At 37.6% G+C, this 16047-nt stretch overlaps 1 protein-coding gene across 1 annotated transcript; it reads right to left on the bottom strand.

The window, feature by feature from the left end:
- Positions 1-13830: 13830 nt before the first annotated feature.
- LOC147618317 (uncharacterized) lies at positions 13831-15567 on the bottom strand. Its single transcript, XM_086775226.1, has 2 exons — positions 14887-15567; positions 13831-13896 (listed from the first exon to the last, which is right to left on the bottom strand). The coding sequence occupies exons 1-2, from the start codon at positions 15565-15567 to the stop codon at positions 13831-13833; spliced, it is 747 nt and encodes a 248-aa protein (XP_086631352.1).
- Between the last annotated feature and the right edge of the window lie 480 nt (positions 15568-16047).

The raw sequence follows: 16047 nt of genomic DNA, 5'->3' as shown, positions 1-16047 counted from the left end.
GGTGAGTTCGGTCAAAGAAAAACTAGTTTAGTTCAACGGTAGTCTATTCTTTGTATTTAGGAACTGGAATTGGTCACACGAAGTTTTTGCTTGATTCAGATCGAGAGATGGACAAGTAGGTTTAGTGTCCGTCCCTCTCAGTCTAACCAAATTCATTCGGTTTAGTTATAATAAGAATTCCCTTGAGATAAACATCTATTTTTGGGTAAATACCAATTTAGTGATTTAACCAAATAAAATATCTAAAGATACTCTTTCTATCACTTAGTTTCTCGACCTTAATTCCCTAGGTAGAATTATGGTGGAAATTCTTCTTTTGACACTAAAAATTAATTCAAATCCTTCTTTTCTTAAATATCATAAAAATTCTTCTTTTAACTAAATACCAATATCTTTTTTTTAAAAAATAAACTTGAAATACCTCCTTTTTCCATTTAATGAGTGCAATCCAAATGTCATGGGAATTCCTCTTTTATCATAAATTAAATCTATCTAAAATTTCTCTTTAAATTAAATAAAAATATTCAATATTCTAAATATACCAAGAATTCTCTTTTTTTCCATTTAAATGATTGAATTCCAATTATGATGGGAATTCCTCTTTCATCATTTAAATCTATTTATGCATAAAATAATTTTAACTAAAATTTCTCTTAAAAATTACATAAAAAATATCCATTAATCCTAATATGACAAGAATTCTACTTTTTTCATTTAAATGATTGAATTCCAAATATAATGGGAATTCCTCTTTTATCATTTAAATTTTTTCTATGCATAAAAATAAATTTAATTAAATTTTCTCTTAAAAATTAAATAAAAATATCCATTAATTCCATTATACTAGAAATTCCACTTTTCTCATTTAAATGATTGAATTCCAAATATGGTAGAAATTTCTCTTTCATCATTTAAATTTATTTATGCATAAAAATAAATTTAACTAAAATTTTTCTTTAATTTTAAATAAAATATCAATTATTTTGATATTCCAATTTTTCTCTTTCTCCCTTGGAATACATGGATGTCCATTATCATGGGAATTTCTCTTTAATCATAAAAATAAAATTACTAGAAATTTCTCTTTTTTTCTAATTAATTATTTATGCATAAACATTAAAAATTAATTTTTCCATGGTTATGATGGAATTATTCAATTAACCTAGGATGACTAATCCTAGAATATGGTAGGAAGTCCTCTTTTCATATTATACATGAAAATAATTTATGTGTTAATTTTTTAAAAATTTTACCATATCTCCGCTCTACTATTACTGATAATTTTTAATAAATTTGAAAAGCATAAGGTTTAGTAATACAATATGATAGATTTAATCCCTAAATTTATGGATTTAATCCCTAAATTTATCATAAAGGCATTAAAAATCCATTTCTTTGGCCTCTAATTTGACTAGCATAGAGTTTACTTTTAGAATTACGAATTGCTCCATGAGAAGCATCATTTGAATATAGAATTGCTCATAAGAATGACCATTCTTTAGGGGAGAGAGATATGCTTTAAAAAAATATTTAATTAATTATAAATTAATTAAAAAAACATTTAATTATAAAAAAATTTAATTAATTATAAATTACGAATTGCTCCATGAGAAGCATCATTTGAATATAGAATTGCTCATAGGAATGACCATTCTTTGGGGGAGAGAGATATGCTTTAAAAAAATATTTAATTAAGCATATATGTAAACTTTATGTGATTAATCACTAAAATTTATTAGAGAGCTTCATTTACATTGAAGAACCATTCAATTGAAGACTTCTCAAGCTTGAGAGGGGTTGAGAAGTGAAAAACATTTAGAAGATTAAGAAAAAAATCATAAAGTCACACTTTACCTCTTGTTTTGCTTGATTCTCTAGTCTTAGGAGAGGCCCCCAACCAATCAATTGGTTAGTATGTTGAGGAAAGCTCCAAAGAAGGTTGAAGAGAGAGAGAGAGAAGCTTCAATCTCTCCAAGTTGTAGAGGATTTTTAGAGGACAATAGAAAATATTCTTATTTTAGAGTAATATTGGCATGGTCTAGTTCACAGATGAGAAGACAAAAGAATGACGGCCTATTTATAGGTGAGGGAGGCCACTAATTGAGTCCAACTAAGTTCTAGAATTTTCCAGCTTTGGCTTGGCTGAATTTGGACAAGATTTGGACCAGTTTGGCTTCCTTTTTGATTTGGTTTGATCCAGGAGAGAGGAGAGATAAAAATATCTTAATATTTTTGAGTTTAAAACTCCTTCACATGTGTGAAATAGGCACCTCCTTGAAGGCTCCCCCTTTCCTTACCAAGGTGTCAAAAATGAATGATTACTTTAAAATATCTCATTTTTTTAGTAATGTCTCATAGTTTTTTACTAATAAACCTTGTACTCAGTCAACTCTTCATCTTATGTGGGCATTTACTCCTTTTTGGGTATTTTCTTTTATTCATTGGATTTATCTCATCCCAACACTTGGATTAATCTTATTGGTCCATAGGAACCTTAATTGGACCATAATCCAAAAATTTCAAAAAATCTTGACCCTTAGGCTAAGGTCTTTTAAATCATTTTTAATTGATTCCTAATGCACCTTGGAAAATTTATTTTGATTTTTTGTTTTAGAAAAATATATTTTTGATATTTATAGAATTTTTATATCTAAAAATATCTCAATATTGATTTACCACTCTCTAGAATTTTTCATCTCTCTAGACAAAAACAAGGAAAAAAAGATTTTCTTGTATTCAGAAATAGGGAATGATTACAGGGGACTGAAGTAAAGGCTTATTCAATATTCAGGCTGAGGAGGAATCTTACATCCTCTCCCACTTGAAAAACGTGAGATGTCCTCATCTTGCAAAGTGGGGGTATCTTCTTTCTCCCAGGTGGCATCTTCTAGAGGGAAGAACTTCCACTTTACTAAAAATTCTCTGAGGACTCTGCTCCTGAGAATCTTCTCCCGAACGTCCAGGATTTCCTCAAGTTTGAGTACCATCTGGCCTTGAGTCAGAGAGATCAATTGTTCATCATCAAGCATGTGACTCGGGCTGGGTACATATTTCTTAAGCAAACTGACATGGAATACATTATGTACCTTGAGATGGGAAGGCAAAAGAAGTTTATAGGCTAGATCGCCCACTTTCTTTATAATAATACTATACGGCCTGTAGTATCTGGGAGAGAGCTTCTTGTACTTCCCTAAGGATAAGGAACTTCTTTTTGGTCGTACTCGAATGAAGACCATATCTGATTCTTCAAACTCTCTCTCTGATCTCTTTTTATCTGCATACTACTTTTGCCTATCTTGGGCTGCCTTTATATCTTTACGGATTGATTACATCTGCTGGTCCATGTCATCAAGCATTTGTCTAGACATCTTGACTCTGATCAATGGGTCAGACCAAGTCAACAGTGTAAGGCAATCTTGCCCATATAAAGCTTTGAAAGGACTCATCCCAATGCTTCGATGATAAGAAGCATTGTAAGCAAATTCGACCAGATGCAAATGGTTTAACCACTTCTTGGGTTCCCTGCCGCCGCCGCAGCATGACCGAAGGATATCTTCTATTACCTGATTCACTCTTTCAGTCTGGCCATCTTTTCGGGGGGTGATAGGCTGTGCTGAGATCCAAGAAAGTTCCTACTGCTTCAAAGAAGGCAATTTAGAATTTTGATGTGAATTTGGGATCTTTGTCACTTACTATCCTCCTGGGGGTAAGCCATGCAATTTAGAAGATCTCTTTAAGAAAAACTCGGGCAACATCTACTGCAGTGTATGTTTCTTTCACTGGAATCAGATGGGAAACTTTGGTTAGCCTATCAACTACCACAAAAATGGAGTTGTAACGTGATTGCACTGAAGGTAATCCAGTGACAAAGTCCATACTGATACATTCCCACTTTATCTGAGGAATATCTAGAGGCTGCAGTTTCCCTAGCATCTTGACTCTCTCTGCCTTGACTCTTTGACACATTAAGCATTTCCACACATGATCAAGTACATCCTTTTTGAATCTTGGCCAGAAGAAGCTTTTCTTCACACACATATAGGTTTTAATAAACCCTGGATGTCCAGCTATCAGGCTATCATGGGCTTCTCTCAGAATTCTTCCCTTTATTCCCTCATCATTGGGGATACATAGCTGATTATTATAATACATGCATCCTTCATCTAATTTGTACCCAAAAACTCGACTCATTTCTTGAGGAGTCTTGCTTTCCTACATCAAAAGGGTAGCAATCGGGGCAAAGAATTTGTCCTGCATGATTTTCTCCTTTGCTTCACTGATCAATGGATTTGACACCACTGTAGTTGCAAGCGAGGAGGCTTTTTTGCTGAGCGCATCTGTAACCAAATTTTCTTTCCTCGATCGATACTTAATTTTAAAATCAAATTCCTACAGGGTCTGCATCCATCTCCTTTGACGCATGTTAAGATCCCTTTGGGTGAAGATCCACTTTAGACTTTGATGATCTGTCATCATCAAGGTGAACCTTTGTCCCAAAAGATAATGTCTCCACAACTTCAGAGCATAAACTACTGAGAGTCATGGATGTTATAATTTCTCTCATGTGTTCTAAGTTTTCTAGATTCATAGGCCACTGCATGACCTTCCTACATAAGAGCACCGCCTAAGGCAAACCCATTGCATCAATAACTACCTCAAAGGGTTTGGTAAAATCTGGCAACTTAAGGACAGGGTTGGTTACTAAGGCTGTCTTCAGCTTATCAAAGGCACGCTCACACATTGCAGTCCACTGAAAAAGTGTACTCTTCTTGAGAAGGTTAGTTAAAGGGGATGCTATATGAGCATACCTAGGTATAAAGATCCTATACCATCCAATTAATCCTAGGAATCCTCTGATTTCCTTTACTGCCTTGGGTTCCGGCCATTCTACGATTGCTTGGATCTTTGCGAGGTCAAGAGAAATCCCATCCTTTGATACTATGAATCCCCAGTATTCCACCTGGTCAACAGAGAAAGAACACTTGCTCTTTTTTGCAAAGAGTTGGTGTTTCCTTAGGATTTCTAGGACCTTACGCAGATGATCTTCATGTCTACTTCGCGAGACGGAGGCATCTCAGTTAGCTCTTCAGGAAACACATATGCATACTCAACCACTCTAGTTCTTTAGCCTTGCATTTTATGTCTACTGGATTTATCTTAACGACATAAACAGCTTGCTTCTTTCTGAGCCCTTTTAACAATTTAGAAGCCTCGACTAATTGCAATACTGGGGTTCCAGAAATTCCAATTCCTTGAACTTTATTCCTGTGAAGGTCAAGGAAAGAGATGGTTCCTTTGTGACAATGAATGTCAGCCTGATTCTTTTGGAGCCAATCCATTCCAAGGATTCCATCATAGATTCCCAAGGGTAGGACTTTGAACTGGCACTCTGTTACGTTCCCATCTAGACTAAACTGAATAAGGTCTGTCTCAAGGTGTGTGAAAAGAATCTTTCCACTGGTCAATTCCACTTGCATATGTTTCCTTGATTTTTGATTTAGGACTAATTTACGCAGACATCCTGGGAAAATAAAAGAATGAGTACTGCTTGAATTAATCAAGAGCTTGAATTTCTTACCCTGGTACTCTACAGGAGTCTGGAGGATTGATAATTGACGGTTATTCCCCTGATGCTCTATTGCTGCATAGATCTGTCCTTTCTCTTCCTCCACTTCCTCAACTACAGTGACTGCTTTGGCTGTTGCAGTCTGAGGTAGAACTCTCTCTCTTTGGTTGTTCCAATTCTGGGAGGGAGTTCGGAGACTGCTTTGCATGGAGGCTGTAGGCTGAGCTGGCACTCTTCTGGGGTTACCCTGATTTTGGCACGGGGGACCCTGATTGACTGACACAAAAGAGTCTGTCTCTGAATTCTGGGACCCTGGCTTCCTTGGCCCACAGAAGGAGATGGGCAATCCTTGAGCTAGTGCCCAAACCCTTAACATCCGCCGAAGCATCTATTCTCGCTTCGAAGTTCTTCCCTTTGCACTCTTGAGAGCCAGAGTTCCTGAGAAAGTACTTCAAGGGAAAGGTCTTCCTTCATTCCTGAAGCTTCCCGTCTCCACATTCTGGTTGGGACCTTGGTGTTTCTTTGGAGGTGGAAAGTTGGAAGAACTTCCCTATGTCTGAAATCTCTTGAAGGATGAGGGAGTCGGCTTTGGCAGGACTTTTATGATGAAAGCTTTGGCGAAGTCCTTCACCATTCTGATAGCTTCTGCCATGGACATTAGCTTGGCATTCTTGACCAGTGTGTCTAAGGGTTCGTTCATTCCTCGAATGAACCTGGCCATAAGTTGCTCTTCGTCTCTAGAGGTGGTGAATACTTGAGTAGAAGAGCAAATGCTTGGTGATATTCTTTGATGGTTTTGTTGATTTAGCTCTAAGAATTCATTCATTTTGGTTTCTAAAAACCCCGGGGGACAAAATCTCTTCCTCAAATAGGTTTTAAGATCGTTCTAGGATTGGGTATTCCTATCCAGATGGTTGGTGTCACAATGGTTCCTCCATGCCACCCTTGCTGTTTCCACTATTTTCAGCCTTGCAAGAGCCATTTTGCTTCGCTCATTGTAGCCTGTGACATCAAAATACTCTTCCATAGCTTCCACCCATTTCTCCACAACCTCGCCCAGGTTCTCCCCTTCTCCTGAGTTCTGTGAAGAGCCTTACAAACATCGGGGTCAAGTTCTTCTTCTTCAGAGAGAGGGTCTGGCTGACAACCATGGTTTCCTCGCCTCATGATTCTGCCAAAAAATGATATATTATTAAATTTTTATTTTGATATCGTCCATGAGATCCTAAGACTTAAGAGGTTCGAAAAATAATTTCTTAAACAAGATAAATGATCTTATTGGAGATCTATGACATATGTCCGCCGATACAGATTTTTCTTCATCAATTTGTCCATAAACAATCACTTATACAACAGGGAATTTTTCCACAAAAAATTTCTTTATTTATAGAAAGGTTGCAATATGTACATAGAGCAGCTCGGCTCCAGAAGTCAAAATCTCCTCGGGAAACACATAAGACCATGGTACTGGTGGGCTATAGCGATGCCCTGATACAAACATTCCCTTATTGCTAAGGGAGCTACTATCTTTTTCTTTTAGGAATAAAGCGACTAAGGAGTCTGTAGATTTGGCATGAAAGTCTGAAATTTTGAGGCGTTGAGTGATATAAAATAACACCATGTATCACTTTCAGCTTTATTAGAATCATGGGGTCAGTGAGAGATTCTGCCTCAGCATTATTGCAAGAGGCGTTGCAAGAGGCATGGACATATTGCCCTGCAAACCACTTGTGCTGTCATCTCTCCGCTGGGTCAGGAAAATACAGATCCTCGAAATGGCCTGCGAGTCTGGCTTGGCTCGTTCGAGTTGTAGCGGAAGAGATGAGATGCTCGAAGGTGAACACAGTCATGTCTTGTGATTGGGTGAGGTCAGGAACACCAGATAAGTGCGGAACTTTCATCTATAAAAATGATTTCTTTGATTAAAAATTCTTCATTAAAAATTCTTCATTAATGAAGCTTACGGAATGAAAATACAATATGAAAATGCTTTTTCTAAGTTTTTATTATCAATTTCTGATAAGAATTTGTTTGTCCTTATTAGCTTTCAATAAAGCTCTGATACCAGCTATGGGATCCCCCTCCGGGCGGCGGCGGCGGCGGCAGAAGCAGCATCGGCCTCTCACGCGGGACGGGGATCCACACTCGGGACCTCCCCCGCGGATGTCCGGATGAGAGTCTAGCCCGGCGGTTCCTCTGAAACTGAGCCCAGAGAAACTCCCCTCGCCCAGAAGAGGCATGGGTGATTCCACCATGGGAAAATCTTCTAACGGGGGAATTAATCTAATGGGTCAAAGTTTTAACTATTCAAACTGATCTGACTGAACCTGAAGTCACATGGTCATATCAAGAAAATACTTGATATGACTGAACCTGAAGTTACATGGTCACCTGAAGTCACATGGTCATATCAAGAAAAGACTTGCACTCGGTCCATAGAATCACCGCTTGTTTCCTCCTTTAACGAGGCACAGCCCGCTGATCCCCTCCCACAGAACAAGGTCTTCTTAGGACTTAATCTAACTAATGTAACTAATCGCATCTAGTTATTTCACAGGAATCCTCCGATCCAGCCTAACCGGCCCATGGGTTATCCGACCACCCGATCCAGCCTAACCGGCCCATGGGTTACCCGACCACCCGACCACTGTATTGGTGGGATTCCTTTATAAAGATTTGATTGTGTTTTTCCCAGGTACCAAGGAAAAGAGTTCCCAGGCCCCCTAGCTGGCGATTCATGCAAAAATTAAGGTAGGCATACCACGTACACACCTAATATGAAATTGTCATTTATAACAGATTCGGCTGGCTTTAAAATAATCCTTCAATGAAAATCATAATATTACTGATCATCATCCTCCAAAATTTCGAGTCCTTTGTGTTACAAAATATGTCATCTGGACTCTCTGTTGAAGACCAACGAGATCCAATATCAAAATTTGATTCAAAAAATCTTTCTCTTTAGTCCATCCGAATCTTCCTCGACGCACGCATGGGTGTCCTAGCAACCGCGAGCCCGTGCATCACCTAGTCAGAACCCTCTAGGATCCTCCTTAGGTGTCCTAGCACTTCACTCAGGGACCACTTCGTCGGTCCTCGCCCATCGTACCAGAAGCGCACCATTTTAATCGTAACGAGGTTGATCAAGACCTCGGCAGGCTTTGCCACAAGCGACGTCCCTCAATGACTCTCCGCCAGTTATTATAACAAACCTCCTCTTAGTAAAACACATGCTAAATGCTTCCTCCAGCATTCTTGCATAAAACAGTCCTTTAAATGAAAAACAGAATTTTCCAATGCAAGTAAAATTCCCAGTTTGAGATTGGCTCCACAAAACCATTTTTCCTTATTCCATAATTTCGTAATGAGAATCCTTGATCTCTCATCAGGGTAATCTTCCCATCATTGAACTGACTGTCCAACTAGATTCTTGGTGAGTTCGGTCAAAGAAAAACTAGTTTAGTTCAACGGTAGTCTATTCTTTGTATTTAGGAACTGGAATTGGTCACGAAGTTTTTGCTTGATTCAGATCGAGAGATGGACAAGTAGGTTTACTGTCCGTCCCTCTCGTAGTCTAACCAAATTCATTCGGTTTAGTTCTAATAAAGATTCCCTTAAGATAAACATCTATTTTTGGGTAAATACAATTTAGCGATTTAACCAAATAAAATATCTAAAGATACTCTTTCTATCACTTAGTTTCTCAACCTTAATTCCCTAGGTAGAATTATGGTGGAAATTCTTCTTTTGACACTAAAAATTAATTCAAATTCTTCTTTTCTTAAATATCATAAAAATTCTTCTTTTAACTAAATACCAATATCTATTTTTTTAATAAACTTGAAATACCTCCTTTTCCCATTTAATGAGTGCAATCCAAATGTCATGGGAATTCCTCTTTTATCATAAATTAAATCTATCTGCATAAATTAAATCTATCTAAAATTTCTCTTTAAATTAAATAAAAATATTCAATATTCCAAATATACCAAGAATTCTCTTTTTTTCCATCTAAATGATTGAATTCCAATTATGATGGGAATTCCTCTTTCATCATTTAAATCTATTTATGCATAAAATAATTTTAACTAAAATTTCTCTTAAAAATTACATAAAAATATCCATTAATCCTAATATGACAAGAATTCTACTTTTTGCATTTAAATGATTGAATTCCAAATATGATGGGAATTCCTCTTTTATCATTCAAATTTTTTCTATGCATAAAAATAAATTTAATTAAATTTTCTCTTAAAAATTAAATAAAAATATCCATTAATTCCATTATACTAGAAATTCCACTTTTCTCATTTAAATGATTGAATTCCAAATATCCCCCCACACAAAGGTGGCACAACTGCTAAACGGTCCTCTTCCCGTTTAGCAACAAGCCAGAGGCAAATTCGACCGACGAAGCGGAGGTAGGGTGTGTCTATGGAGAGAGCATGAGTTAGCAAGTAGATTGGGTTATTGATAACTTACCAGTGCATGAGCGACCAAGAGTGAGCCAAAGATGTATGGATACAAATGTAGTAATTAATCATAAATGAATACTAAACTACCTATATTTACTAACATCAAATAACAAGTTGATCATGAATTAACAAGCAATTTATAAATAATACAACATAAAAAATATATCAGTGGTAATATTGAGGTAAGAACAAGTAATATTATAGTGATAGTTTTTCGGAGAATATGACACATGGCATTTTATGATAACTTAAAAAAGTTTAAATTTCTACCACATCATGGAGATGCCTGTGCTGGTATTTATACCATCACAAAATAGTGCTCTACTAGGTATTCCTGCTTTACCAAAAAGGAGTACAACATAAAAAGAGGTAAAGGAACTCTGGCATGCTACCATGTGTTCAAAAGACTTTTGGGCTAAATCTATTGGAGCCAAGGAAACCTTGAATTTATGTTGCAAAGACCCCACATAAATTACTATTATGCCAAAAGGTAATCTTATCGCTTTAACAATGGATCAATCTAGTGGTAGATGGTTTGAACTTTCAAAGAATACTTCTTCTGAGAATTGGCTTGTAACCTTTGAAGTAGTTGGATGGATGTTTTATCCACCTATAAATTTTTTAAGAAAGTGTTCTTTGGAGCATCATAGGTTGGAAAATAAGTTGAACTGGCCATACTAGCTGATTGTTGCATCTTTAAAGGTGCATGGAAATTTCTCTTGGAACTTCTCTATATATTTGATATCATTTGGTTGGCTCTATATATCATTTCAAATGTTCCAATATATGTATCTGGGTCATCCTTCCACTTCCCTGTTAAATGATGCAATATGCATATTCATATCATCCTTCCACTTCACTTTCAGTTTGGAGAAATTCACCATAAAGATCCCGTGATGGTTACAAGTCTATGACATGGTGCTTGTGATGCCTGTTGTGTGTGCATATGGTGAGAGGGGTAAATGATGATGGAATAAAACCTCCCAACCTAGAAGCTACACTAGTGCTGATAGAAATTGTACCACCACCAACTTAACTTATAGGAATAGTCCTAAACAAACCAAAGCGATATCTTTGATGGATGGTACTTGTTAGATTAGTAGTTTGACTTGCCTAGAATGTTTCACCTAAAAGATACCATGAGAGGTAGTCTGTGACATGGTGTTGTGGTGCTTGTTGTGCTTATGGTGAGAAGGGCAAATGATGACATGATAAAACCTCCTGAACTAGAACTTGCACTAGTGTGGATAGGGATGATACCACCTCTTGACCCAAAAGCTGCACTTGTGTGGATAGGCCTCTTAACTTATAGGTATATCCCAAATAAAGTAGAGGGATACCCTTGATGGATTTCCCCCTAGAGAGCAATTAGCAGTTTGACTTGCCTCTGGAATGTTTCATCATAGATGAGAGCTTGCTAGCTAGGCCTGTTCACAGTCCTGGATGTCTTGTTTAGTATCTTGGATGCCTCATTTAGTACCCTAAATACCCCATTCACTTTTCTTATAATGAGATGTAATTCCCTTGCCTCATTCAATTTTGTGTGTGAGTTTACATTGGTTCTTGTTTTTGTAAGTTACTTATGATGGTTGCTTTTTGGTTTATTATAATGTTTAAGCTTAACACATTGGGTAGAATGTGACAAAAAAGTCTCCCATTTAATGCCCAGCTCTACCTCCTTCTTTTAATATAATATTCATATACTTGTTAAAAATATACAAATTACAAGATCTTCACACATATCCACATTTCTATTGACACTTATATCTTCACGCATATCCACATTTCTATTGACACTTCTACCAAGGTCCAACATGCCATGCTTAATCCTCTTTAGACCCAACTTTGACCCTTTCTTCACACATATCCACATTTCTATTGACATTTCTACCAACATGCCATGCTCAATCCACTTTAGACTAACTCAAAAATATCCACATTTCTATTGACATTTCTACCAACATGCCATGCTCAATCCACTTTAGACTAACTCAAAAATATCCTCAAAGTTACTTGTAGAAATACTGAGGTTTTACCAAGGAAATTATATTAGGTGAATTTTTTTTGAGGCTAAAGCAAGGCTCATAAGTTTTCATACTCAAAAAATCATTTTCATAATTACCCTTGAAAAAAGTGAGGCTCATAAGTTTTCATACTTAGAAAATTATTTTCATACTTACCCTTAAAAAAGCAAAGTAAGAGGTGAATACGTTCATGTAGTGTAAGAATATAGAATGATAAAGTAGACAAGCCCAAGCTTACACCTCCACTTTACTAATCTTTGTTGAAAAGAGGGAGCAGAGTAGATGGTGACTTACTAATGCTTAAACTTTGAGATACTAATGGTTTCTAGGGACAAAAATATACATGGAATTGATATCATGTAGACCGCTTCAAGTGGGTCTCATCATTGTTTTGGGAATCTACCTTTTATTAACTAAAGCTTGGCAAGGAAAGCATAAGCTCTAGATCAATGGGTGCTTTCTCTTTCAATACACCAAATGTAACATGGTGATCTAGTTGAAGCTCTACATGCTTTGAGTTGTCATGGAAACACTCCAATGTTTTGGTTCGGATAACCTATAACAATAGAAAAAAGATATTAATCAATCTACATAATATGAAAATGCCCATAATAATTGGTCTTGTCCTTTCTAACCAATGTAGTGCTAAAGATTAATTTATCTAATGGTCTAGGTGGATTGAATTTACCTGAGTGGAACTTAAATGCTTCTTGCATTCATAAACATGTTCACAACTGGAAGCTTGGCTCTTTATCTCACTCGCTGTTGTTAGAAGCCCGAGCTTCATGAAATCACGGATTGGTTCCCTTCCAATAAAACATTAACTATATTAGTATATCACTACATTAATTGTAAGTATAATTACATGTAAGTCTTAGGGTCAACATGGGCTTTACATGATACCATCACACACTTGGTATATCACTACATTAATTGTAAGTATAGTTACATGTAAGTCTTAGGGTCAACATGGGCTTTACATGATATCATCACACACTTGGTATATCACTACATTAATTGTAAGTACAATCACATGTAAGTCCTAGGGTCAAGATGGGCTTTATAAGATACCATCAACTAAGCTACACTTGGTAGGCACAATTGACAGAAAATATACTTAAGCTATAGTCATTTACACTGGCTTGTATGATCATGAGGGCATAGCCACTTACTATGATTAATGTACTGTAATTAATGATTGCATAAGTGCTAAAAGTAAGCTCTGCAGAGCTCAAGAAGATGTAAAAGAAGCATATAAAAGCTTTAAATTGTAATCAAGATGTACAGAAGGGGTCTAGATAAGATGTTTGCAAGCTAAGCTAAGTTTATTACAAACGAGGACTCCCCTTGTATTTTAATTGAATAACTTTCTACCAAATAAAAAATTAGAACTAACCGTGGTGAGCTGGCATCATTAACAATTTTGTTAATTGGGTTTTTGATGCGAGCTGCTTCTTCCCAAATGCGCTCGCATTCTCCTAGAGAAACATTGTGGTCCATGTTGGCTCTCCATGGCTTGGCTGGCTCTTTGGTAAGAAAACAATAGGGATATTTACTGCTAGTCACCTGCAGTACTTTCATGGACGAAGGCATAATTAACCTCGTAATTAGAGACGGTCACATACAAAGTTGCCTTTCTAATTATTTCCTTATTTTTGGTATCCTTTTAGCACGTCTTATCATGTGTATTGTTGATTAAACTCGCGATTTGGACAGTTGATTACCATAATTAAGAATCTGCTGTAATTAGAGATTTACACGTTGGCTATTTAAGTACCTGTTCTTCATATCCCAAGCTTTGGCAAGAAGTTGGAATCAGCGAGATAATTGTCTGCACAAAACAATAGTCTTTCTGTCACGCCAGCAAGGTAAATATGCAAGAAATAATAGTATTGCAACTAAATTAACCCAGTAGTGTTTTGTGAGGGTGGGAACTTCACCCTAATTCTACACACACGCACACACTCGAGTGCTAAAGGGGGTACCACTAGCCCTCTAAGTAAGTCACTCGGCTGATTGGAGTGAACAGTCTGCAGAGTTGTTAGTTACTTGTTGCAATCAAATCGCTATTTTTGATGTCCATGAAAGCCATCTTCCTTGATCCACAATGTTAAGCTTTTAAGGGGGCAAGCATAACACACTACACTGCTGGCATCAGATTATGGTCGTCACTGATGAGGTCGAAATGCCCAAACAATGTAGGGATGGGTTGACTAATGTGTGGGATGCACGGGAACACACTAGCTAAGGTGTGCCAAAGAGGATTTGAACTCAAAATGTCTCAAGTGAAAGACCAAGCTCTATCCACTAGGCACTAGGTTACCGCTTTTGGGGACTTAACCCCACTAGGTAAGGTGTCCCAAAGAGGATTTGAACTCAAAATGTCTCAAGTGAGAGACCAAGCTCTATCCACTAGGCACTAGGTTACCGCTTGTGGGGTTTAAGCTAGCCACTAGGTTACCGCTTTTGGGGACTTAAACCCCACTAGTATTGCTACCTAATTCTTCAATAATTGTGGTCCTTACCCTATGCATACTCCTATCTAATTCTTCAATAATTGTGGCCTTTAACCTATGCATACTACTATCTAATTCTTCAAGAATTGTGGCCCTTAACCTATTCTTTGGCTTGAATTAGACTTTGAAGATGATAGGAGGGAAATATTGCTATCTACTTATTCAATAATTGTGGCCCTACCTATGCTTTGGGTTGAATTAGACTTTGAAGATGACAGGAAGAAAGATTGTTCAATAATTGTGGCCCTAACCCATGCTTTGGGTTGAATTAGACTTTGAAGACGACAGGAAGAAAGATTGCTTACCATGGATGGTGGCTTGCAATTAAATGGGCTGTGAAGGGATGGGCATGTGGGATTTCTTGCCTCAGACGCTCTGCTCAAGGTTGCATAGCCCTTTGCATTATCGATTCTATTGGAGGGTGGGCTGGTAATACTAAACAGATATGCTGCAATATTGGGATGAGATGGAGTAGTAAAATCATCTTGATTTGCTGCAGAAGTGATGGAAGATGGGCTCGTAATAAGATATTGATGTGCAGCTTGAGATATGGAGCTTTGTAGGAGGGTACTAGGGTACTCAATTGGAGAGGATGAAAGTATAGGAAAGAAGGGATACTCTTCGTGACGTTGTGGGCTCTCGAGTTCGCTGCAGTGTGGGGGCGTGAGAGGTTTGGTGGCCATTTCCGCATTGGCTGCGTGCTGGTCGATATTGTTGTTTGGAAAGAACAGATCATGATCAAGGAGGGGAAGCTGCAGGAGGTGGTGGTGGTGGTGTTGATGATGATGCTGCTGCAGGTGATGATAGTATAGTTCCTGTTGTTGCAGCAGGTAGCGGTGATGAAGATACAGAAGCTTTTGCTGTTGATGTTGCCCTTCTTGTTGCAAACGAATTCTCTCAAGCTCAGCCACCCCTGGCCCCCTCTTCGGCCTCTTCATCTTGCCAATTACAGTAGCCTGCTTCCTAGCTGGAATATGGTTTCTCATGCGAACTGCGCCTTACGTTATAATTTGGCTGCAGATCAAAAAGCTGTAGGGAATTGTATTACCCAGAGATTGCCACTTGCAAATGAATTCTGTCAAGTAATTGTGGCTCTTAATCTTGCCAACCGTAGGCTGCTTTCTCATGAAAATCATGCTTGTATTAAATTAAGGGTTTTTGTTTAAGAGGGTACAATTTTACAGCTGCAAAGAGACGATCGCCGACTGATATGGGAGGAAGGTGGCGCCGAGTGTGCTTTCTCGTGGGTTATTAATTTGGCTTCAATAAACAATTTACAGGTCAGAAAGACGTAGGGCATTGTACTTGCCAACGATCGCCCGCTGATCTGGAAGACACTGCTATTGCTATGGCTATGGGCCTAAGGCTATGGCTATGGCTATTGAGTTGCACGAGCTAGTTGGTCAAAACACACACACACACTCTCTCTCTCTCTCTCTCTCTCTCTCTCACACACACACACACAC

This window comes from Cibotium barometz, chromosome 35 (assembly GCF_041138505.1).
Source record: "Cibotium barometz isolate CiBa-2024 chromosome 35, ASM4113850v1, whole genome shotgun sequence".
NCBI classification, from domain to species: domain Eukaryota; kingdom Viridiplantae; phylum Streptophyta; class Polypodiopsida; order Cyatheales; family Cibotiaceae; genus Cibotium; species Cibotium barometz.
Note: the sequence above shows the minus strand (reverse complement) of the source record. Positions and strands in the feature narration are given on the sequence as shown.